General features: G+C 47.0%; 2 protein-coding genes across 2 annotated transcripts in view; both read right to left on the bottom strand.

Annotated features, from left to right (window-relative positions):
- LOC144165834 (uncharacterized) overlaps window positions 1–19,962 on the bottom strand; it is a 52,106-nt gene extending 32,144 nt beyond the window's left edge. The window contains exons 1-2 of the mRNA XM_077695607.1: window positions 19,906–19,962; window positions 13,135–13,220 (exon numbers count right to left, since the gene is read on the bottom strand). Of these exons, the coding sequence (XP_077551733.1) occupies window positions 13,135–13,220; window positions 19,906–19,962 (143 nt within the window). The remainder of the gene's footprint in view (window positions 1–13,134; window positions 13,221–19,905) is intronic.
- A 318-nt stretch (window positions 19,963–20,280) lies between these two features.
- On the bottom strand, window positions 20,281–25,020 carry LOC144165835 (uncharacterized). The gene is made up of 2 exons (XM_077695608.1): window positions 23,946–25,020; window positions 20,281–23,741 (listed from the first exon to the last, which is right to left on the bottom strand). The coding sequence occupies exons 1-2, from the start codon at window positions 25,018–25,020 to the stop codon at window positions 22,777–22,779; spliced, it is 2,040 nt and encodes a 679-aa protein (XP_077551734.1). The 3' UTR covers window positions 20,281–22,776.
- Between the last annotated feature and the right edge of the window lie 673 nt (window positions 25,021–25,693).

Raw genomic sequence — 25,693 nt, forward strand, 5'->3', positions numbered from 1 at the left:
ATCCCTATCGTTCAAAAAGATTTGGGGCGTAAATGCATGTTGCTCTAAATTTACCGCTTAGAAAAAAAATCACAGATTACTAGCCATCGCTGGACATGACACCTTCAATTTCAGTGCGAATGGCGTTTTTTGCAAGAAATCCCGCCATCTCCACGAAGTGAATGATAACGAGAGAGGCGAAGCTAAAATGCTTATCGGTAGAACCGTGAAACATTCGCCCACACAATATATAAAGACTCAAAACGTTGTTATAGGTCTTCTTGATGGCGCGCACCATCTGAATGAGTGCAGGACATAAGACGCCTTCGTAGCCATGCACGCGTCTCGGTTTGTAGCGCAGTGCGAAGAGCGCCACGTACCTTCCGTCGCGGCCAGAGAGTCGCGGGATCGAAACCGGGCGCCGCCGCGTCAATGGCACTCGACACGTTGTTTATAGGTCTTCTTTACGGCGCGCACTATCTGAAGGAGTGAAGAACATATGGCACGTTCGTAGCCATGTTCGCGTCTTGGTTTGTAGCGCAATGGGAAGAGCGCCACTTACCTCCCGTCGCGGCCAGAGGGTCGTGGGATCGAAACCAGGCGCCGCCACGTCCGGACCACCACTCCTTGCTCGCAAAGCTTGAGACTTCCCACCGCTCCGTTGACAAGCCCGTCGACGACGGCGATGTTTGTGGTGATCATGTAGGGCTTGTTTGGGACGATGAGAATCTCCATGGGCAAGTTGGCAAATTCGGTGTGTGACATATTAGCCACCTTGGCCGTCGCCGTCTGCAGAGCGTCTTGTGTCGCGTACCCCCGGTACGTGTCTTGAGCTGGCAGACGACGAACGACAACCTCTTCTTCCTCTCCTCCTTGTTAGGTACCAACGAACGCATCGAACGTTTTGACCTCTTTGTCCAATCTTTGGTTGGCCAATAACTAGGGCATACTGCCAGAATCATCATCAGCGGTATGTACACGGTGCTACGAGGGACGGGACATGGCCCGAGAAAGAGGAGCTTCGCCCCTAAACTACAGCACCCTCCCGATGAAACGACCGAGTCACAAACGCGCGCATTTATGGATCCAGAGGGTGGGTCCCGATGCCCTGAATCCTCCTTTAATTTTTGAATTTATACCCCCTAGAAGCTCACCCCTCAGGGCGTAGAAAAAGCGGTTGATTATTTTTTTATTTCTATTTTTGGTTTTTCAGTTTTTCGGTTAATAAAAAGGGCTACTATCCTTCTGCTCCTCACCATTATCATTATCGTCATTATCATCACTGATAGAAGGTGACCCCACAAGAAAACCTGGATCCGCCCCGGAACACCCTCTGAAAAGTTTAGCGAAGGGACGCAGCAAGCATTCCTGAGCCAACATTTTTGTCATCGGCACGGCCAAAATATCTAGTTCTGTTCATTTATCAGGCTATTTATCTGGTACTACTTTCGCCGACTACCGAGGCCGGGTACCTTCAAGGTGGTTATAATATGTGGCCATTGAAGTTGTACTACTTCGCTATTGGGCACTATTCCCAAGTCAATGCGCTCTATTTTCAACTGCGATTGCACTGTTCTTTTCGTCGTCACCTAGTACCTTGCTAAGGGTGGGCGCAGACTGCTCTACATTTTCCAAAAAGCCATGTACTAGCGCCACAAGGACAGCTCCACAAACGCGTTTTCAAGGAATATTTGTCCAACAGAATCTCCGGGTGGCGTATTTATCCAACCAGAGGGGACTGTCGTGAGAAAGTTCTTATTTGTAATTCTCAGGGTTGCCATGATAACAGACCATTCCTACAAAATGTATACCCATATTTCGTTATCATTAGCCAAATCCTTTGGATTGTTTTATTGCTTCAGAGTTTCACTTTTTTGCCCATGATGTGCACGTACACTTTTGCGGCCATTATGTAACTGCCTCAAGGGGGACTTACCCGTTAACCTTCCTCACAGCTTCAATCCCCAGTAGATGAATCTCCGGTTTTTGTTTCTTGCAGCGCTTTTTCTAAAGGAGACGGTCCAGCACTCCCTTTCAGACAAGCTCTATGACGGCGGAGACCAACGCCGATCCATTCCGCCGTTGGCAGGAACTTGGCGACTGGGGTCATTGTTTTCAGCGCCCAACAAACTAGCGTCTTTGTGCGCCAAAGTAAACAGCAACGATGCTCGAAGAGCCACGACTGAGAAAAAGCATGAGAACTGGTATGTGAAATGTGCGGAGAATGTAGTGTGTGAAATGCCACTTTCTTGCAGTGGAGTTTGCTTAAGCCAGTCTTGAACATGCGTGAATCACCGCCTTAGAGAACAGGATTTAAAAAATGCGCACAGGAACGGGCAGTAATGTTACAATACCTTACATGAAATGTCAGAAAGTGATTGCCGCTCCAAGATGCGAACGAGTCGGACTTACAAACGGTATCGGGACGCTCGATCATTGAAAATATGGGAGGCCTCCGGGATTTTCATCATATTTTCTAAGTATGTATGAAAGTGCATAATTTGCATTCGACATGAACAATGCCTCAAAACACCATCCATCGGGGTTTTAGAACGAGAGTTGGCTTATCTAGCCAGTTCAATCTACCTGTACTAGATAGCAGCCTCTACATTTTCCACTTGATTGTTTTAGTATCAATGTTAGCTTCCACGATATACCTGGAGTGTTACATTCTCCTTGAATAGACGCATGCTGGCGGCCTGCGTTTTTTCGTGTTATCAGTGCCTTCCAATAAATCGTTCTCCACTATAGTTCATATCACAAGCTAGCTGCAGCACTGTGGAGGCTACATTGTTATCAATAGTGCGCCCACTGAGGGTGCCTAATCCGCCGTGAATGGGGTCCTGAAAGAACCCTCCCTTCTCCCCTCTCGGCAAGTGGCACCTCACGGCCCCAGCGCCTTTTGTCGCTTCCATCGCGGTGAGTTAGGCGCCCTGAGGGGGACAACAATGTAGCCTCCCCAGTGCTGCAGCTAGCTTGTGATATGAACTATAGTTCACAGCACCCTAGTCTGTCAATTCTTCAGTCGTCCTCATTGCGCTGTTTTTCAGTGTTAAATAAAATGCATATTTCTTTATTTCTGAACTTGCTTTTTGTAATATTTTTATTTTTCTATTTTTGTGTTTTTGCTTTTTTGAACGTTCTGTTCGATCCCATTGGACCACAGATGTCCATCGAACGTCCGTTGGACGTCCGGTGTCGGACATTCGGACGTCCATCTGATATCTGCAGAAAGCCGGCGGATGCCGTACGTACTTCTGTGGGATGGTCCGATGCAAAGGAATTGCTCATCCTACAAACGTCCGATAGACGTCCCAGCCAGATTTTCAGACATCCGGCGGATGTTTAAAATCGGACATTTCCAAACCGAAATGTACAGGGGACATTCAGGGGATAAAAAAATGCGGATATGGGACGTCTGCCGGACGTCCGTTTCTAGTCCTCAATTTTTCTAATCAGGGAGAGCCTGTACTCACTGTAAACCTGAATGCTTTACTGATAACATGCCTTGAAGGATTACTCCAGCTTTATTAATACTTGATACAAATGACCATTCTGTAGCTTGTTTTGGCACCGCCTCATCATAAATGCTTGCACCATGAACTCTGTGGACAGACAACTCCACACCCTATTCATACTTGTCTTGCCGAGGGTGCGAACAGTGATATTACTGAAGCATATTACAGTGGAACGGTGCAACCTTATTATCGTCACGACTTTTCAGTAAGCACCATGCATACACTGAGGGATGTTGTGTCAACATAAATATGAATAAGTTGTATTAGGCAGTTACAGCCCCGGTGAACTGGATGCTTCAGCACGACAGCCCGCGGTGTACACATGGTTCCATATTGAAAAGCGGTTACTATAATAAGCTTGCAACTTTCCACTGTATCGTGCTACTGCAAACATCACTGTTCCCACTCGTGGCAGGAAAAATAGGAATAGGGTGTGTTGTCAACGGTCCACACAGTGTGTGGTACAAGCATTTATACTTAGGGTTTTGCAAAGACAAGCTCCAGAAGGGACTTTTTCATCGAGTATTCTTAAAGCTGGAGTAGTGATTCAAGGCATGTTATCAGTAAAGCACTAAAATTTACAGCAATTACTGGTCCTCAAAATAACTAAAAAAACTGAAAGCTATGCTATTAATCTTCATGAATCTTTGCCGAGTATGTTTGGGATATTTCTATTAAAGTGCAAAAGACAAAACGTGAAGCAATGCACGCTAAAGAATAAAGGGTTAGCTTGAAAAAGTGAACTATTGAACAGTTAAGCAGGCTGCTCAAAACTAATATACTGAATGAAATAGATCTAATACATTGCAGATTACATGTTTCAAAGTATGGCACGCAAAACCGATGAAACGAAGTCGTAAAGCTTGAAAATTCATAAATTAATGCTCTATAGCCTCCATGTAAGTGCAACCTTTCACGTGCCCATCCCGCTTCATGCCAGGAACATCTTGGCTCAAACATTTCCCCAACACCTCGGTTAGCACCTGCAAAACCAAAGGCAACAATTACATGTTTCTTTTTGGAGCCACCCTACACAACTCAAATACATGTAAATTCAAACTTCATGGTTTATTTTTTTTATATATATGGCCACATTATAGACACACAAAAGAATTTTAGCTCGCTTTAACAGCGTCTATCAATTAGGAGGTGTACGCGCCGACACTCAGACGATGAGGCGCGCCGTAGTTGAAGGCGCCGGATTAAGTTTCTAGACCTGGGTATCTTTAACGTGCCCCCAAATCTCGAACACACGGACGTTTTCTCTTTTCGCTTCCACCACAAAAGCGGCCGCCGCGGCCGAAAATCAAACCAGCGTTCTTGGGCTCAGTATCACTAGCTTCAGCCACTGAGCCAACGCGGCGGGTATTGACGGCGTCAATCTGCCGATACGTGCGTCTACAAGCGCAGCAAGCACGGCAAATATATTAGCAGACGCTTCATACTTACGTCGGCAAAATGCGTTTACTTCGCCGGGTTCGCCGGCATGAGCTACCATGGCCGCGTCCTCTCCAGGGTCGTGAAATCACCTCCCTAACATTCACCGTACGGCTTCTTACACGTTTCGTGGCACCATGCCTACATTTAATCTCAAGGCCAATGCACAACGCATCTCCGCATCCAGCTCACACAGTAAAAATTGTTACAACCCTTTCCATAAACTGGATGAGCGTAAAAGTCGCCACTGCGCACACCACGTCGTAGGTAGCTCCGGCTGAATGCGAACGCGGGCATACTCACGACTTTCTCTTTCGACGACAGTACGTGCACGTACCGCTCATAGCTTTAAGGAAACGGCATAACTAATTTTTTGCCGCCGATGTCTGCGACGAAAAGATGATTCACTCAGCGCGTTTTCTACACTGTCATTCAAAACGCGCCAAGCCAGTTATGCCTAACTTCGGCACAGGGTACGGCGTTTGCAGTACACGGAAAGCTAACAACAATTTCCCCGCCCGCTCCTCACTCACCGGAACTTATAAAAATGTCTCACCTTTCGCTGAGGACGCCAAAAGATGTCTAGAAGAAAGCAGGAGGTTACTTTCATTAAGATATTCGAAGTTCGTTGGCGCTTCGCACCTTCTACACAAAAGCAAATGGCTAGCTCTATGGCTTGACGTGGCTTGACTAGAGTTGGCTTTGCATCGCGCAAAAATAAAAACAATTAAAAACTTTATTTACAAAAAAAGCAGCTAAGCAAACAACTGCTTTTGGGAAACTTTACCAGATCTGTCTTCTTTCTTTTTTTTTTTGAATTACTACATAAAGTTGACTCATTCAGAGCGTGACGACACGTGTTCCTTGCGCGATCCAGAAAGGCGCGAGGGTTAAAAGTATTACAATTATTTTCTGAGCTGAGAAAAAGTTTCCCTCCCGCTGCAGGCAGCGAGAATATCGATAATATAATTAACTCGAGGCTAATTACGATGAGTTACAAACATGATGGAGGAATATTGCTTAAACCACACCGACGCACGATGGGCGTCCAGTGGACTTTATTGATGAGACCACAGTAAACATCCATGCACAAACGTAGCTCTGACGTCTATCGGACCATATTGAACGATCGTTCACGTTTCCCAGAAAAATACATCCGAAGTACGACCGCCAGATGTCGACCACAAGACTTGGACGTTCGGATGTAAAACGGACGTCCTAAGGATATCTGTGGCCCAATGGGATTATGCTGCCATCTTCACAATCATATGAAATTAATCTTTTGCTTCCGACGGTTACGGTTACTTGTGGTAACGCACGACCTAACGGTCGTGGCCGGTGTTCGCTATTCTTTATTCGCACTTTCAAATTTTTTTCCCGGATTTTGCATAGTGTTTTTGCATAGTTTTTGCATAGCGCAGGTGTTGTATAAGATACATATTTTTGATCTGATGAGATTTATTTTGCTGCTTTGAAAATTTTCTTTGTGCAATTTTATTATTTTACATAATTTTGTTCCAACAATTTTGTACATTGAAGCTGTCATAAGGTATAAATATTTTAATCCAGCACGCTATGCCTTTCGTTGCAATTACACGACTATCTCCCGTCCTCAGTGTGGAGGTACCCGGCAAGCAATGCTACGCAATTGCAATATCGGTGCCCTCCCACGCTGTGAAGAAAAATGGCCGATGAAGCAGGGCGCAGTGCAAGATGTGCACGAAAGAAAACCCGTTTTCTTGTAATTTGCATACGAGCATACTTTTGTAATTAGGTAAACGAATCATGGAAGGAATATGGTCTTACTTTAGGGTACAAACATAAGTACCCACTGGCGTCGTAGCCATCTTACTGTCTGTGCAACACACCAGCCTAAACGGCTGTATCCCGGATTACAACAGTCGGGTTGTACCACGCCGTGAGGGCGTCCACGTTGAAATCACCCCCCGGTATTACGGGTATGTCAATGGTGAGGTGCATTAAACCTCCCTGTGCGTGGACGCCCCCTCCCAACCCCTTTAAAGCAGCATAAAAACGGCAGAGGGGAGATAGACATAGCGTGTTACACTAATAAAAAATCAGCGGTGGCAGTCGACAGGACTGTAAAGTAGAGCTGTAACCATTTTCCATCTTTAGATGGCCAGGCTTTTTATGGTCAGCTAGTAATGTTTGGACGCCAACTTACAATGACAACGGCTGCATTTGGTAAAAATTAGAGCGCCACTACGATAAAAATCATAGAAAGACTACAAACAAAAGCGCTCACTCGGAACTAGTTTTATCATAAGCATCGTCTCACATACCTCTATAGAAACCTTAACCGCCAATATGTGCACAAGAAGCCGACCAAAGCACTCGCTAGATTGCTGCAATCAGAGCCATTCGAAAAAAATGGGCGCCAATGCACCTGCCAACGTGTTTGGAAAGCGAAGCTTTAAAGAAACCCAGAACGATTGCTCATGCGACGCCACTTGAATTCACACACGTGGCTCCACACAGGGAGATCCGAGGTCGACCGAACGCAGCAGCGACAGCAGAAAGAAAGCGGAGAGGAGGGTATGGCGCAGAGTGAAGAGAAGACTGGCACGTGCGGCTATATCGTTATTTCCCTCACTGCGTCTCCCTCACTGTTAGTTCAGGCGTCACCACCAAAAAGGGCCCCTCCATCCATCCCCCTGCTCCCAACACAAGTTCGCCGCTAATCGAACCGATATGAATGCCGTTATTGCACCTTATGCGGTTTGCACTTCACACAGGTGCTTTCAATGAGCTCAAGGGATTGAGTACACCGTCCGTGTATTCGTTGAGTGCACTGCCTGACTACCCGCCCACTCCTGTGGCCTCAGCTTAGTCGGTAAGACGACGGGCTCTCGCTCCATCTCTCTATTCGGATCCAGCTTCGTTTTCTGACGGTGCCAGAAACTACTTTTGTTCAGCATGGGGGTTTTCTGCTGACGCAGCCACAAACAGTTCCTTGGCTGGTAGAGATATACTGCTTTGCAATAAAAAGTCGGAGTTCTGCGAGGTGCAGAACTTTACCCGAGGATTGCGCGCCCAGAAAGGGCTAAAACCGGGGAGCGTGCATCTAAAATTTACGCAAGAAACAGAAACTAAATAGCGAAAGGTGGCAAGAACATGGACACGGAACAAGGGCGACACACCGCGCGTCGAGAAATGGCGGGGAACGACCATGGCAGCGGGCTGTAATCGCGACTGGTCGAGTGAATATGCGTTCAGCAGCAAAATTGAACGGGTACTAGAAAAACATATCTGTACGATCGTTGGGTTTGCATCAGGTTTGGGGAAGCGTTGGAGGGTGCAGTCAATTGGTGACGCGCAACGCTTCAAATTGCGAGCAAAATGTTAACTTGACAAAAGCAGATTGTACGAAGAGCTAACCCTTACCCTCATAAAAAATTCTAACCTATCAGCAAAGCACTTATTTGTGTTTAATAAAAATAGTATGGTTCTGTTAGATTTACTAAACCACAAATAACAAAATAAACATTACTGCTTTGTTAAACCTTAAGCAAAAGTGTATTTGCAAATTTTTTTAGAAAATGTTTCATAGTAACGGCAAAGGCGTACAAAAAGAAGGACTCTGGTTAAACTTTGCGCTAAACTGATAATGGGTCTGTAGAGTTTGCCGAATATTGTTATGGGTAATGCTACATGACAGTGCGCACACATCTTGAGGAAAATTCGTTCAAATTCACCTTGAGAAGTTGGCTGGGTTTCGACGCAGTAAACTACACCCAAAACGATTACCCGTGCGACGTCACGTAAATGTACAGACGTTGCTCTGCAAAGAGTGAAACCAGAGACTATGGGAGCCGTTACCTCGCTTTTGCGTGGCCGGTGCCCGCATAACTAGTGACCGAACACAGCTGCAACGGCAGTAAGAAATCAAAGAGGACCGTCTAGCGAATGGCGAGGATGCGGGCGGAATGCAAGGATATGGCGTCACCTGTCACTGCATGCCCTCCGTTTTGTTTCATGCGGCGCCACCAAGAAACACCCTCCCCTTTTACAGAGATGTTCAGTTCGCCGTTAATCCTAACCACGTGTACTCCGTTATCGAAGGCCATGCGGTTTTCAATTAACAGAAGGACTTTGAAGAAGCGCAGGTGGTCGACCCGCCCCTGTGCCCGTTGAGTGCACGGTCTGTCTCCCTGTCCCATCGTGAGGGCTTAGCTCAACCGGTAAGAGGACTGGTTGTGGCTCTGTTAGTCTATTCGGCTCTTGGTTCGCTTCTTCGCGGGTCCAGTAATATGGTTATTTGTTCGCGGGTGTTTTCTGTTGACTCGGATGGTCCCGACAGAACTCATGGCCCATAGAGGTATACCTGTGCGCAGTAAAAAATCGCACAAAAATGAGTCTAACGGAGTTATCTAACTCTGTCAGATATCCTATAAATATGGGCCATTCCTCATTGCATGAGGAAACGATGAACCTTGGTAAAGCATTTGCCAGTGCAACTTGAAAATAAAGCTACGCATGAAAGGGTCGCTTTAAAACCTCAAGAAGATAAAACCTTACGCATATATGCGATAGCCCAAGCCACGTTTCCTTCACCTCATAGCAGTGCTACGGGAGTGGTGTATGTTACAGACCAGTTCCGACCAGTTCAGCCCAGTAGTGTATACGCACGTAGGGGTTGCCAACCGTCCGGCATTATGCGGGACTGTCCCGTCTATTCTTACAACGTCCCGAGCCCCGAGCCGTCCCTGGAAAGGCGGCTACTTGTCCCGGATTCATTCCGGACCAGCCAGTTAGTATGTCTTGAGCGATGCAAAGCACGCGCACCAAGGCGCGTTGCGCTGTGGAAGAGAGAGTTAGCGGGAACTTGTCCATACAGAGCTTCAGGTAAAGCTGAACGTGCACTTTAAGTGCGACGACATTTAGGAGTACATTCTCCAGCAAGAGCAATTGTTGCGAGCAGCATGTATCCAGATGAACTACCATTTGAAGAGGCCGAACAATAAAGAAACAAAAGATGTGCCTGGAAGATACCGCCGTAAAGAAAGCTGATTTCGTTGCTTCACTATGTTAGGGTACGCAACTGTCCCCTCCCCCTACCTCCGTCCCGATTTCGTTCATTGAAGAGCTGGTAACACTAAGCTGTTGGCTGATGCCATGCGCAGAATGCCTCCGTTCCCAAAACGAGGAGCCGGAGGCCAAACTTCAAAACTTTAGCATAAAATTACAGCAGAAGAGGCTGCGGCAAAAACGCAGACATTAAACCTAACTCATGCAGAGTAACACCCTTAAGCTCTGTTCTTACGCACTTGCTCCGATGCTCGCACGTGCGAGAATTCAAGGAGCAAATCCTAATGGTCAAGGTTATGCACACTGCTGCACACAGTGTTTCAACGGCCGTCAAACAGAAAATACACAAAATTACCGCTGTCCGTGGAGAGCGCGGCTTGTACGCTAGCACACGCCTATGAGGGCAAGCGGAGACAGTCTGCTGAGCGTGACGGACGGAACCAACTTATCCACAAGTACAACTAGGCGAGACTTTCGGGAGGTTTTTGTGGTACTGCTCTTCAACATGGCCAATGAAGTATTACGAATAAACTGGTTCGTCTGCCCGACACCAACATGGAACAGAGAAAAATTTTTCCGAGTTCAAACAAAGGAGTCTATTAGGTTGAGATGATGTATTCTGCACATTCGTTTTCCACTCATCCTGCAATATTGAATCAGCCTTCATTCAAAGACTATGTATTGTTCCTTTCGATGCGGTTTCTTGCGCAAGACGTTTATGTGCGTGCATGTAACTTTCTATTTGCACATCTGAAGCCCAGTATCCTGACTGCGCATTTGAAGACCGAAGTGGAAGCATCATATGTATTGCACTTGTAATCGATGAGCACCACACTTGAAGTTGAAAGTGTTCATACTATGCCTGGTTTTTCCTGAAAAAAATTGTATAATAGTGTTTCGTTAAATTCTTCTTATCTCCAGATAGTCTGCTGCCGGCGGTGTTCATATTCATATAATATACGCAGTTTGAAGTGAGTGTTAAATTCCTCACTTCATTTTGCCTCAGGAATATCTGAGACCATATTTTAATTAAAAAAATCAAGTGTAACTTGAATGTAGGGACACATTACAATGTTAAAAGTCTACCTAGAACGCGTTCCTTTCTCAATATAAGAATTCGTATCAAAATTGGGAAGGTACGACGAACGAGCTTCCGTTCTTATTTTTGAGGAACCTGTACAACACGGCTTTTAAGGCGCGTTTTGAGGGCACCAACAAGATACAGCCTTTCTCCACGCGCTCTGATTGTTGCACCCCTGTATCGTCCCGCATCGATTGTTTCAAACCTTCTTTTGATGGTTGCAATATCGTCGCCGAACAATCCCCTAATATGGCCCTGAAGCTGTCTGTCTAATAAGGTTTCTCACTCCAACGCAAATCAGGCGATTAGGCGCGCCGTAGTACAGGTCTCCGGATTAATTTTGACCACCTGGGGATCTGTAACGTGCGCCGCAAGCTGGCACACGTGGGCGTTTTTGCTTTTCGCCTCCATCAGAAACGCGGCCGCCACGGCTGGGAATCGAACCCGTGGCCTCATAATCAGCAGCGAAACGCCTAAGCCAGTGACCCACCGCGGCGGGTAGGCACTGAAGCCTCAACATATGACAGATTGCGTTGAATTGTCTCCAATTCCTTCCCTTATGCTCTTTTACCCAGAACGTTATTTCAATGGCCGTCATTTTGGTCTCTTGCCTGGAAAGCTGCAACTTTGCACACCACCACATTTTAATTTCACCTCTATGCTTAAGAAAGGTCTCCTCCACTGTTTTGTTGAAATGGTTGTAGTTTAGTAGCCTGGCGTTTAATTTTCACAACCCCCAATAAACATTCCTGTACACCTTCCCTTTCCCCTCTAGAAAAAAAGACACAAGACGATGTCGGAACATTGCTGGCGCTAGGCGGGACAAGGACGACGAATTACACGCAACTGGAGCGCACACTACCAACTGATTTATTAATCACAACAAACACAACTTGTAAAGGAAAAATTCAGATGACGTGAAAGGTGGAGTTAGTCAATCTCGCTGAAAATAAATACAATATTTGTCATGCGCATGCGCTTGCCTACGAACTGTCAAGTAGTGCCATCTCAGTTGTCGAAAGTGCAATCGATGGCGAACTGATACAGTCTTTTTCTTTTCGGATGGCGTAAGCTTCCCATATCTCGCGGGTGATTGTTTCTGAAGATTCAAAGAGGATCGTGGTGCTTTCGAATTTCGCAGGGCACCCATGTCTGGCGCAGTGGGCAGCCAAGTGCCCTGGGGCTGAGACTTGCTTGCACATATTGTTGTGTTCTCTGAGTCGTTCGTTAACGCAGCGTCCAGTTTGGCCAATGTATGCCTTCTTGCATGACAAAGGTATCCTATAGACAACCCCCGAGCAGCGTGCGACCAACTTACTCGTGTGCTTAATGCCACATCCTGTTTGTTTAGCATCTCTGGTTTTGTTAGTAATCTTGCACAGCATTTTTAGTTTTTTGGGATCAGAAAAAACAACCGGGACATCATGCCTCGTGCCAACCTTCTTTAACCTGTGGGAAAATTTGCGGATGTACTGCAGAACGATCGGCCGCTTCTTTGGTTTTTTGCTGTCCTTCTCTTTGTTAATCTTCTTTACCACTGTTTTTAACACTTTTTCTGCAACAGAGACAAGTACTTGATTAGTGAACCCACTTTTTGTTAGACGGTCAATTTGAAAAGATAGACTTTCAGTGTTCTGTGTGTTCGCAGGATTTTTTGATGGCTTGCGACATGCAAGAAGTGGCTATGGCTCTCTTAATCAACTTTGAGTGCTCCGATTCGTATGGCAGCAGCGCCTTCTCTCCTCTCGTGCGATAGCACCAACACGTGTGTGACAGTCCCGTCTTCAAGTTAATGTCAAGGAATTGAATGGCGTCATTGACAGGTTTTTCATATGTGAAATCAAGGCCCTGGTGCGGAGACTCAAATGCTGCAATGATTGGAGGGATGCTACTTTCAATGTCAGTACTGGCCTTAAGCAAACCAAAAAATCATCCACATACCGGAAGCATTTCTGCACATGCAAATCTGGTAATACACTTTCCAAAATGCGGTTGCCTTGTGCCAAAAATATGTCAGAAAGCACCGGCGCTATACACGAACCTATTCCAATTCCGTCGAACTGGACATACACATCATCGTCGTGGTTGATGAGCAAGGACTCGAGGTAGAACTTGATTAAGTGCACAAAGTTGTTGCTCGCAGTGCCTGCCTCATTCTGAAATTTCACAGGTCCGTAGGAGTCAATAGCCTCCTCAACAGCGACCAGAAGGCGTTCTCGAGGGATGCTGTAAAAAGCGGCCGATCGTTCTGCAGTACATCCACAAATTTTCCCACAGGTTAAAGAAGGTTGGCACGAGGCATGATGTCCCGGTTGTTTTTTCTGCTCCCAAAAAACTAAAAATGCTGTGCAAGATGACTAACAAAACCAGAGATGCTAAACTAACAGGATGTGGCATTAAGCACACGAGTAAGTTTGTCGCATGCTGCTCGGGGGTTGTCTATAGGATACCTTTGTCATGCAAGAAGGCATACATTGGCCAAACTGGACGCTGCGTTAACGAACGACTCAGAGAACACAACAATATGTGCAAGAAAGTCTCAGCCCCAGGGCACTTGGCTGCCCACTCCGCCAGACATGGGTGCTCTGCGAAATTCGAAAGCACCACGATCCTCTTTGAATCTTCAGAAACAATCACCCACGAGATATGGGAAGCTTACGCCATCCGAAAAGAAAAAGACTGTATCAATTCGCCATCGATTGCACTGTCGACAACTGAGATGGCACTACTTGACAGTTCGTAGGCAAGCGCATGCGCATGACAAATATTGTATTCATTTTCAGCGAGATTGACTCACTCCACCTTTCACGTCATCTGAATTTTTCCTTTACAAGTTGTGTTTGTTGTTATTAATAAATCAGTTGGTAGTGTGCGCTCCAGTTGTGTGTAATTCGTCGTCCTTGTCCCGCCTAGCGCCAGCAATGTTCCGAGTAAGAAACCAACTAGCCCCATTTCAAGCTCTGGTTAACAAGACGATGACCACTAAGTAATACCTTGTCGAGTGCGTAGATTTAGCACGCCAGCAAAAGCCCTAGAGAGACGTATAACCGATCTCAGCGCAGATGACTGCTTCCCTGAAACTTAGTGTAGCACACCGTACTTGTATTACCCTGGAATCAGACCACATCTGACACTTCAGTCTCGTTTAGAGCACGCTCAAGTGTCTTTACACTTTTATCGTTCGAAATCTCCGATCCTACGTGCTCTTCCCCCGCATACATACAATTAAACTCGTCAAAAAAATTGATATTCCTATCATAAATTAGATGCCTATAAATACTTTCAAGAAATTGATTCCTGCTATTCACCAGATTAGGGGCGTAATTGTATATTACTCTACATTTACCACTGTAAAAGTAAAAATTACCAATAACTAGCCCGCCATGGTCGCTGCACATCGCATGTTGGATTTCCATGCCTATGACATTTTTTTACAAAAAAAAAAACGGCCCACCGAGGGACTAATATACACACTGAAACGTTCACCCAAGGGACGCAACTGTCATCAGTACCTTCCTCCGTCCCAAGTTCTGTCTCCTGCACAGACAAAATATCTATTTCCTTTCATTTATATGGATTTTAGGGGCTACTACTTAAGCCAACTGCCGAGACGGCATACATTCAAGGTGTCTATATAAAGTGGCCGTTCAATTTGTACTATGTTACAAATGGGTACTACTCCGATGGAATGGCGCTAGATTTGCCACTGCACTTACATTGTTCATTTCATCGTCATCGAGTTATTTGATCGGGGTAAGGCAAGCATCGCTGCACTGTCCAAAATTTGTTCTAGTAGCGCAATGACAACAGCTCCAGAAACGACATTTTCTGGGGGATATTTGTCCCAAAGAAACTCCAGGTAGCTTGTTTAGCCAAACAGAGGCGACTGCCGTGAATAATTTCTGACGCTAATTCTCACGGTTTCCGTGATTATCGACACTGCCTAAAAATCTTTAAACCCACATTTCTTGATCAGTACCCGAATCCCTTGGGTTGTTTTATTGATTATACCCCAGGCAGCACAGCATGTCTGATTCTTGACCGTCCAACCAACGGCTGTTCTACGAAATGCTCGGCCATCGGCAACAAACCGGCCAGCGTTGAACATAAGATACACCGTTTGAATATGGCCACCATCCTCTGCGCACGTTTTCGGCAGCTAATGTTTTTAAGTTCGCCAGCTTTCGCTCGTTAACCATCTACACGGTTTCCCCTCGGCAAAACTTACTCAGAAGTTATCTGGCGGATCAACCACCGGCGATGAACGGCACTTGCTCCAGCAAATTTCAATCAAACGACTGGCGGCAGGTTTCCCGCCGCTGAGTACTCGCTTGTGGCTTGAAAGCGGGTTCGCAAAAGATTATCAGCTTGTGCACGGCCACCAGGCAACCGGTTTGTTTCCGCTCTCAGGGGAACACATGATGAATGGCTGTTGTCGAGTTCTAGAGTACTCGTGTTTCGTATACAGCCGTTGTTCAAAAGTTGTTTTGGAAACCTACGTTATCCGTTCCGCTTATGAATCTGCACGCTCCTTCCTTCTCTTGGAAAGGTGAACGGCTGACGTCTGTAGCAGGTCTAGCAACGCCCGTGCCCAATCACTGGAATTCCGAAGGGCATGCGTGACATGCGCCCAGCCACCGAACAGTGTGCTGTATATACATGTGCACACATGGACAAATGAACGAGGACACAAAAATAATAACCGAATACGCTAAATCAAAGATAATAGGTAGTGAAGACAAAATATAGGCTTGCTAGTGGTATATTTGGAACGACACATTTTCAGTCTTGTGTTGTGACATGTGTTCGCGCTTTCTCGATATCTGGCTTGTCTTTGCAGCAGCTGAAATGCTGCTGCAAACGATCGACGAACGGCGGCGTTTTCCAGTGCCCGGACAAAGAACGTTCGGTAAGTTCATTTTTGCTGGCCATTTTGTTGCGCGACTATGTTTCGGTGCAGAAACGTGTTACGGCTCGATTTAGCGCGCCCGCTTCAGTCTCACGGTGTGGTTCGAGGATGCTAAATTCAATTTACTGGTGCTGACGGCGCTCGATATGTCTAGCGTTGCTGATGGACACGTGGTAGGCGCAGCGGAGGGGGCTAGGAAGTCTGAAACAATTGCCGGTGCTCTTGATGACATCGTGAGGAAGGAAGGTGTTTTGTACCGTATGCAGTTTTTATCGCACGAGATCTGTTTGTACAGGGTGGTCAAAGTTAGGTGAACATGTTTTTTTTAAAATAGGCGCTTAGATTTACGCGAAGACCACCGCTAGAGTTAGGTTATGCTCCCCGGGGGGGACACATAACTAGGAGGTAATTATTTATGTTGGTGGTTAAATTAACAAAATTGATTAACTACCATTTTAGTGGCTGCAGTAACCAGGCATGTTTGTATGTGACAGTTAAACGCAATCGTGTTTGCACGCAGTTTCAATTGGCAGAATTCTTCTAGCGCATCCGTAGTGCGAGATATGAAAAGGCGAAGTTTAATTGCCGTTCGCATGATTACGCAAGCTAGAAGTCAAGAACGGCGCATAGCTCCCTCTTTGGTTCTGTGTTTCGATAGCGGTTCCGAGTACTGCAGATTGCAATACCGCCAGCCAACAATGAATGGGTCCCAGTTATCACTTTTTTCCTGGCCTCCACCCCGTTGTCGAACTAAACACCGTACACCCCATGCACGTCACAGAAGGAGGAGCTTTGCGCCGGTGCAGACTGTCTTGCATGCGTAATCATGCGAACGGCAATTAAACTTCTCCGTTTGATATCTGGGACTACGGATGCACCAGAAGAATTCTGACAATTGAAACTGCCTAGAAACATGATTGCGTCTAACTTCCCATTATGTCTGGTTATTGTAGCCACTAAAAAGTTAGTCAATTGTAGTTAATTAAGCTTCCGAAATCGATAATTACCGCCTATTTATGTGTCTCCCTGGGTGCATAACCTCACTGTAGAGGTCGACTTCGCGTAAATCTCAGCGCCTATTTTTAGAAAAACCTGTCGGCCGCGCACTTTCACCGCAATATCGTGTGACTTCGATAGCTGGGCCATTTGAACACGGCAAAATACAATAGGCGACTGCTCAACTGTTCGGAGCTGAAACTTCACTTAAGAAAAAAATTATTCAAACTAATACGAAACATAGCTACAAATTTTGGTATTAACCCTTTCATATTGTAGAAACTGAATCTTTGCACAACAAGCAGTTTATATTTCCCTTGTTATTTAATGCAGTAAGAAGTTAAAGAAACGGTTACACCATACGCATGTGTTCTGTCTTTACGTTCCTATTTAAACGATGTGGTGGAAATTGTTTAATATGATCGTGTTTTGCGAAATACTTCGTGCCGTTCGATTTGTAGATTGTTGCGTGCGCACATGTTGAAAAACATTTGGCTCCCACCCACGCTGTGAATGTGCCGTCGCTGTAGAGCTGTAAGCAACACCTACAACGATTACCCCTCCAGCGTCACTTGAATCACAGGTTATTTTAACAAAGAGGGAAAGCACAGACTCTGGTAGCCTTTACCTGGGTTTCGAGGGGTCCGCTTCAGCATAATCAAATGGCCGAACGAAGCAGCAACGGATAAAGGAAACAGAAAGGACCGCTGGAGAATGGTGAGGAGCGCAACGTGAGGATATGGCGCCACCTCTCCCTGTGTGCCCCTCACTGTTATTTCGTGCGTTGCGGCCAAGAAGGGCCCTAATCCTCTCCGGACGCTGTACCGTTCGCCGCTAATTCACAGCACATGAACGCCGTTACCCAACATTATACGTTTTGCTCTTCACACGAGGGCTTGGAAAGAGCGCGAATGGTAGACATGCCGCTGTGCTCGTTAAATGCAACGTATTTCTCCCTGTGCCGTTGTGTGGGCGCAGCGGAATAGGTAAGACGACGGGCCTTCCTCCGTTTCTGTATTCTTGCCCTGTCCTCTAATTCTAGCACATTCCTCATTGCACGGAGAAACGATGAATTGTGGTGACGCATTTCAATGTTCAATTTAGAAAAAAAACTGCACAAGAAAGGGTCGCTTAAATTGCTCAAGAACCTAAAACTTTACGCAATTACCGATAGCCCGAGTCCTCCCACCTTCACCCCTACAAAAACAAAACTTTGGCTGGTGCGTCGCCATGTTGAATTGTAAAGAAAACCCGCAAAATACGATGGAAGTTATTCATATAAACACGGAACCCTTGAACAGCTTGCATCATGAACCTCACTTTCGCAAGGAAATTCTGAGTCCGACACACTTTTGCCAATTGACTGAACTTCGGACGACGTCACGCAATTCTTTGATTATCGTAACAGCTCTACTCCCACATTGTGCAGAATAAGGCCACATCTTCAGCATACGAGAGCAGCTTTACTTCGCTTGCACGCAAAAGAAACCTCGTTCAAAACTGCCGTTTCTAATTTTCAACAAAACGGTTCTAGAATAATACAAAACAACAACGGGTAAGCATGACACGCTCCTTTTACTGAAGATAGCACTGGTGTAATAAACGTTGGGCCGGACCGCGTAGAAAGTCACAAGCCTGGGCTATGCTCTCGCAAATGCACACACCAACTATATTAACCCAATAATGTACAAAGCTGGCGTAGACATTGCACACACAGAAGGACCACACGTGGAAACACGAAGGTGCGGATGACGGCGGACAAAGTCATGAAGGGAGTCGTATGCTCACATACGGCGATCACCGAGATGAGATGGTCTGGATGCGACTACTCGCGAGACGTGGTTCCTTGGCTGGCCACGGGGAGGTTACTGGAGTCGTTGTAGAGGTGTCTCGCTGGACACCCATGTGACGGTGGCCGATGGCTAGCGGCGAGATGGAAGGGCTGAGGCCTGCGCCACGGCGAGGCCTCGCTGCCCGCGCTCCACGTCACCGACACACCGCTCACTATTGGGCAGAACCCCACCTTCTCCCGGCGGTGTCCAGGGATGTCGTCGGGCCTACACCGCGACGCACGGGAACTTGGAAGAAAGTGCCGGTGACGGACCTCGGGCCTACACCGCGAGGGTGCCGTCCTGCTGTGGTCTTGCCCGACCGCTTCCGAGCTCTTTCCTCGTCTTCTTCCCCTGCCTCGATGCCTCTTTCTCTTGCGCAAACGTTACGCCACTGGTACCGGCGGATTGGCCACCACTCTGCTGTAGTGTCGCGTCGGCGACGGCCCCGAAGGGCGAAGCAGGAGACAAACGCCCGGAGAAAGAGTCAAGCCAAAAGAGAATAATTTATTCAGTGACGTCATATATATACCCCGGGGTTAGCCCCCTGGTGGTAGAATTGGTCGACGTAAAACCAAAACCGAAACTGAAAACCCCGAATACTACATTTTCCCTCCCTTGAGAGAAAAAAAAAGAAGAAACAAAGACCTTTACATAACATCCACAATCAGAACACACTACTACCAATGAATCTCTATGACCCCAGATACAGTGACGAAAGTAATGAGAAACCTGGGGACCCTGCGCATGGCAACGAACGTAGCAAGACAAGTGTCAGGGCAGATGCACACCTTTTCCCTCCCTTGAGAAAAAGAAGAAGAAACAAAGACCTTTACATAACATCCACAATCACAACACTACTACCAATGAATCTCTATGACCCCAGATACAGTGACGAAAGTAATGAGAAACCTGGGGACCCTGCGCATGGCAACGAACGTAGCAAGACAAGTGTCAGGGCAGAACCACACCGCAAAACGTCGACAAAACACAACAGGCACTCGCATTGACCAAGTCACGGTCGCACAACTTCGCCCAGCAGCTCAGCAAACAATACAGCGTTGGCTGAAGGTGAGCTTACGCCCAAACGTACGCCCAGTAACTTACCCCCAAAGTGCCATGAGGGCAGACATGTACACAGTCGGAAACAGGGTAAAGCGACATGGTACCCGACACATCTTCGGGAGAAAAAAATGACTGTTCCGAGTAGCTTATGACCTCCCCAGATACAACCAGAAAACACTGAAGAAATGTGGCAATATGCCACTCTTACTCTAGTACCTTATACACGTAGACACCAAATGCACAAAATTAGTTCCAGTTCCATGAGTCACCCGAGATTCATCAACATCAAGGGTGTTGGGGAATAGCCATGTTGCGGGGCGACACTGTTACATTTAGAGCCAGCCACGGGAGTTCATCACCAACAACATGGGGCCGTTTTGACAGATGGAATCCACTTACTGTTCGTGAAGCTGTGCTGGGAACGAAGGAGAAACAGTTGAATGTCTGCGTTTACCCATTTATGACGACCCTCTGTAAACATGATATTACGTGTATCTACGAATGTTGTGTGATGACATGTTTGTAAAATAGCACCCCCTATACGGAAACCACAAGGCACATATAATAAGTACCTCTAAGGGCAGTGCAGTGACTTCACCTACGAATTCACGGAAAGTCGACATTGAGGGAGTGGTCCTGGAAGTAGTGTCACATTGCAAACGTCTTGTTCGCATTTGAGACCAGACGTAGAGAGGCCAGGTTGATGGCGATGTTCTACTAAGAGTTCACATGAAAAAAAAAATTGTTTAACACCGAGGACATGTGTCCAGGGAAAGGACGAGGGGAAAGAAAACAGCAACTTTCACTTTCACTTGCACTTTCACTTTGACGATAGACGCAGAGGAACCACTGTTGCTGAACCACCGGTTACAGTTGTTTTGGCTGTTTAGACGTTTTCTTAGACGTAGGCACAACGTAGTCTTGAAGATGTGAGGGAAGTTTCCTAGTCCTTTGTGGACGGTTGGAAGTCGTTGCCTCACTATGTGATGATTGCGACAGGTGGTGTGAAGCCGTTGCTTTTCTTGTGGCTGCGGGTGGTGATGGTGACCTCGGTGATGTGGTCGGCTCGTTGGTGTCGTAGGTAGTTGAAGGCTGTGGCGAGGAGTGCAACTCTTGTTGCTGGAATGTGCCTGAATTATTTGTTTCATTTGCATTTTGTTGAAGGTCTATGATAGGGAAAGTATATCGTTCCTCGAAGTGGTGCGGGACTGCTTGCATGCGTGTCCTGGTTAATTTGGACGCGTTCCAACGAGTTCCGTCTTCCATTTCGTACGTGTTCTCAGCGACTTTACGGCGAATGCGCCTGGGTAATGAGTACCTGGAGTTTGTTTTGGAGGCAATCGGAAGTCTTATGCGTACCACATCCTGAGGTTGGAACACTTTGTCCGAAGCGGCATGTCGACGATCATAGTCTCTTTTCATACGAGCATGTTGGAGCTCAATATTTCGACGCAGTTCTGACCATTCCTTATATGGATTTTCATGAAAGCGCTGTGCATGGAACCCTACAATCGACAACCTGGTTCGGGGAATACGACCTCTAAGGAGGAATAAAGGAGACTGCTTGGTGGTTGTGTGGGGTGTAGTTCTATATATGGAAATGTATTCATTGACTGTTGTTTGGAGAGGTTTCTTTTCGGCAATGGCACACTGAATGAAGCCCTTAAGCACTCTATTGAACCTTTCTACCTGACCGTTAGCCTGTGGGTAGTAAAGGGACGACTTGATATGTTTGATGCCTTTAAGGCGCAAGTACGCTTCAAATTCGGAAGAAGTGAATTGGGTTCCGTTATCAGATGCCAGCTCGTCCGGAAGACCTTCTCGGGCGAAAACGTCGGCCAAAAATTTTAGGATGGTGGAGGAGGAAATGGATGTTGTGAAACATATTTCTGGCCACTTGGAGAAATAATCGACGAGCACTATAATGTAGCGGCAGTTTGCTGGCGCTGTCACGAAAGGACCTATCATGTCAATCCCTAGCTTTGACCAAGGTTTATCAGAATATTGAACAGGTTGTAATGGACCTTGTTGTATTTTTGACGACTTGTCAACGGAGTGGCACGTAGTACACTGGGTAACTACCTATTCGACATCATGGCGAAGGCCCGGCCACCAGTATTCCGTCTTAAGGGATGCTTGCATCCGAGTAATGCCTGGGTGTCCTTGGTGGGCGAGCGTCAAGATGCGTTTGCGCAGACTGGACGGGGGCAGGACTTGTTCACCCCGACAAATGATATTCTCCACTAAGGAGAGCTCATGCCTGACTTCGAAGTACGGGCGAACACTTTGCGAAAGTTGCCTTTTGGGGGGCCACTGGTGAGTCAAATACGATGTAACCTCTGATAATACTGGATCTTGGGCTGTACCCTCTTGGACTTCTTCTTTCGAGATAAACGAATCGACTGTCGCTATGACCTGTTCTTCGAAAGATGTTTCTTCTATCTGAGTAGTTTGGGGATTTCGCGAGAGCGCATCGGCAACTTTATTGTTGTTTCCTTTCCGGTACTGGACATCAAATGTATAGTTTAAGAGCCTCGCTGACCAACGCCCGATACGTAATGGGCGGCGTCCTGACCCTTTGGAAGACAAGAGTGTGACGAGGGCCTGGTGATCGGTAGTTAATGTGAACCGTCAACCCCACAAATACGAGTGCCATTTTTCGCAGGCCCGCAGACATGCAAGCGCTTCTTTTTCGCCAGCTGAATATTTACGTTCAGCTGGCGTAAGTGTTCGAGAGGCATATTGAATTGTGCGGGTAATATGTCCATCTTGTTGTTGAAGGACAGCTCCAATGCCATAATCAGATGCATCTGTAGCTACTATAACTGGAAGGTTCGGGTCGAAAAGAGACAAGGCCGGTGCCGTATGGAGGAGTGCTTTGACCCTCTGAAAACTATCCTCTATTTCCTTATCTCACACAAATGGATGTTTTTTTCTGAGAAGTTTCCGCATGGGTTCAACAACCTCTGCTAAGTGAGGTATGAACTTGGAGTAATACTCGACGAGTCCCAGGAACGAGCGGATCTGAGACACATTGGACGGTTGTGCGAATGAGTCAATCTGCTTGAGATTTTTGCTAATAGGCTGGATGCCGTTTGCAGATACTTCATGACCAAGAAATGAAAGTTCATGAACATCAAAAAGACACTTGTCATTAAGCTTCATGCCTGCCTGTGAAATGCGGTGCAGCACTTGACGCAGATTGTGATCATGCTCTTCCTGAGAGCTGCCATATACTATGATATCATCAATATAACATTGCACTCCGGTGCAACCTTGAAGGATGCTATGCATCATTTGTTGAAAGGCCGCTGTTGCGGACGCTAAGCCAAAACAAACTCGTTTAAAACGAAATAGACCTTCATGGGTTATGAACGCCGTGAGATCTCGACTGTCGACATGTAAAGGAACTTGATGATAGGCGGATGCTAAATCCAGTTTAGAGAAGTGTGTGGCTCCCTGGAGCGACTGCAGAATTTCTTCTATGTGCGGCAAAGGAAAACTGTCAATGACAACTGCTTGATTTGGTTCTCGCAAATCGATACACATCCTGATTGAACCATCCGGCTTTCGGACGACTACTATGGGGGATACCCATTCTGAAGCAGAAATGCGCTCAATAACGTCATCTTGAAGACGTTTGTCAATTTCCTTGGACACTGGTTCTCGTAACGCTAGTGGTAAACGACGCAACTTGCGCTGCTTGGGCAAAATAGAAGAGCGTACCTTGACTTTATGTATATAGTTCTTAACGTGGCCCAGTCCTGGTGTGAACAGCTGTTGGAATTCTTTGAAGCGGTCTGGAAGATTACATGAAGGTGGGGGTATGGCGTGACTCAGAGGAGTTGCAGTGGTTCGCCAGCATCCGAGCTGATCCCCTGCGAGAATTAAACGAAAAGCATAAGTGGCGTCTATGCCTAGTAAAGACCTGCCTCTTGGAACAACATAAAATAATAGAGGTTGCTGAATATTTTGGAACTGAGCAGTCGCTGTGAAACATCCTGACACAGGTATGATACCGCCTGAATAATCTTTAAGGATTCGAGGTGGAGTTTCGAGTGCTATTTGCGATGCCAAATGACGTTGAAAAATTTCCTCTGATAAAATCGAGACAGCTGAGCCCGTGTCTACGAGCAGGGAAAGTAAGGTGCCATTCACCTTGATATCGGCGTAAAACCCTTGACGTGTTGGAGTCGCGTGTTGCCCCAGCTGGTTGACGACTACTATATCCTCCTCGTCGTCGGTTGGGGCCTGGATGTTTCGTACTGGTGGACGGGAGAAGCGTGTGGCACGAGTTGACGGCGGATTGGTAGGTGCAGGATGTGAGGTGCGGCAGACATTTCCGAAGTGGCCGCTTTTGCCGCACCGGAAACACATTTTTCCCAGAGCGGGACACTGTCGAAGGGGATGCCAAGTCCTACCACAGCGGCCGCACGTTGGAGGAGGAGAGCGTCGATCACTGGTCCGGGTGAAAGCAAGCCCCGAACGGGACGGTGATGAACTTCGGTTTCTGACGATTGTGGGGCGGAACTCCCGACGTGGGAACCGGGTGGGGCGCTGTACCGTCCCATCGGTGACTTGAACGACGTCTTCCTTGGTTTCCCGATATTGTTGGAGTAGGTCTTGGACTTCTGCTATGCTTTGTATAATTTGAATGGCTTTATCGAACGTCAGAGCCGGGCCTTCTACCAGCAAACGTTCCCTGGTGCGTTCGGATGCCAGTCCGACGATGAGTTGGTCGACTAATGAGGATGTCTCGTCTGCGCCGAAATTGCACTGCCGACCCACATATTGCACCCGGCGCGCGAAGTCGAGTGCTGATTCTGCTTCTGCTTGACGTATGTTTCGGAACTGTATACGGTTGGCTCGTTGCGAGGTAGAGCCGTCGAAATGAGCCGCGAGGCCCTGCACAAGGTACTTGTACTCGTCTTCATCGCTGGCGCCCGCCGGCTTGGCTGACTCGATGATGTGGGCGATGCGGTCTGCTTCCGACCCCAAAAAGGTCTTTAAGAGTGCTGCCTTGCGTTTCGGCGTGAATTCGTCGCAGCCTGCTGCGAGAAGATATGTCTCAAACGAGCGATGCCAGTCGCGCCATGGGATGGCCGGCCTCCCCGGGTCCGGCAGAAATGGAGGTGGCTTTGCGGCTATGTCAGCCATGTTGTCAAGATAGTGAACGAATAGGTACCGCTTTACTTCTCTTCTTGATGTTGATATACTCCTGGTGTAATAACTACCTCGTGCCCCTTGGCGATATCTTCAAATATTACCTGCTGCTTACATATTATTGAATGGATTTGCTGTGTAGCGCCTGATGAAGATCGATTTCGAACCGATGCCGCCGGCCGCCGTCTTCTTCCCGATGCGGTCGACCGCGTAGGCCTAACGCTCTACCGGACTTGACTGAACATTTCAGCCAAAATAAGGACATGAAAACTTGCGGCCAGTACGGCGGCTTATATATTACTCAAGAGGTGTGAGGTGCTTACATTTTTGCTGGTTCAAGAGTCGGCTGCGCCATTGTAGTGTCGCGTCGGCGACGGCCCCGAAGGGCGAAGCAGGAGACAAACGCCCGGAGAAAGAGTCAAGCCAAAAGAGAATAATTTATTCAGTGACGTCATACATATACCCCGGGGTTAGCCCCCTGGTGGTAGAATCGGTCGACGTAAAACCAAAACCGAAACTGAAAACCCCGAATACTACATCTGCAACGGCCCTTCACTACACTACCCCCCTCTTCAGAAAGTTCTTAGGAGAACTATTCTGGAGACGCTGAGGATGAAGGCCAGTCCGTATCGAAGACACGGTCGACAAACTAATCCATGTAGCAGAG

This window comes from Haemaphysalis longicornis, unplaced genomic scaffold, assembly GCF_048455015.1.
Source record: "Haemaphysalis longicornis isolate Haplotype H1 unplaced genomic scaffold, Haemaphysalis longicornis Haplotype H1 scaffold_15, whole genome shotgun sequence".
Taxonomy (NCBI): domain Eukaryota; kingdom Metazoa; phylum Arthropoda; class Arachnida; order Ixodida; family Ixodidae; genus Haemaphysalis; species Haemaphysalis longicornis.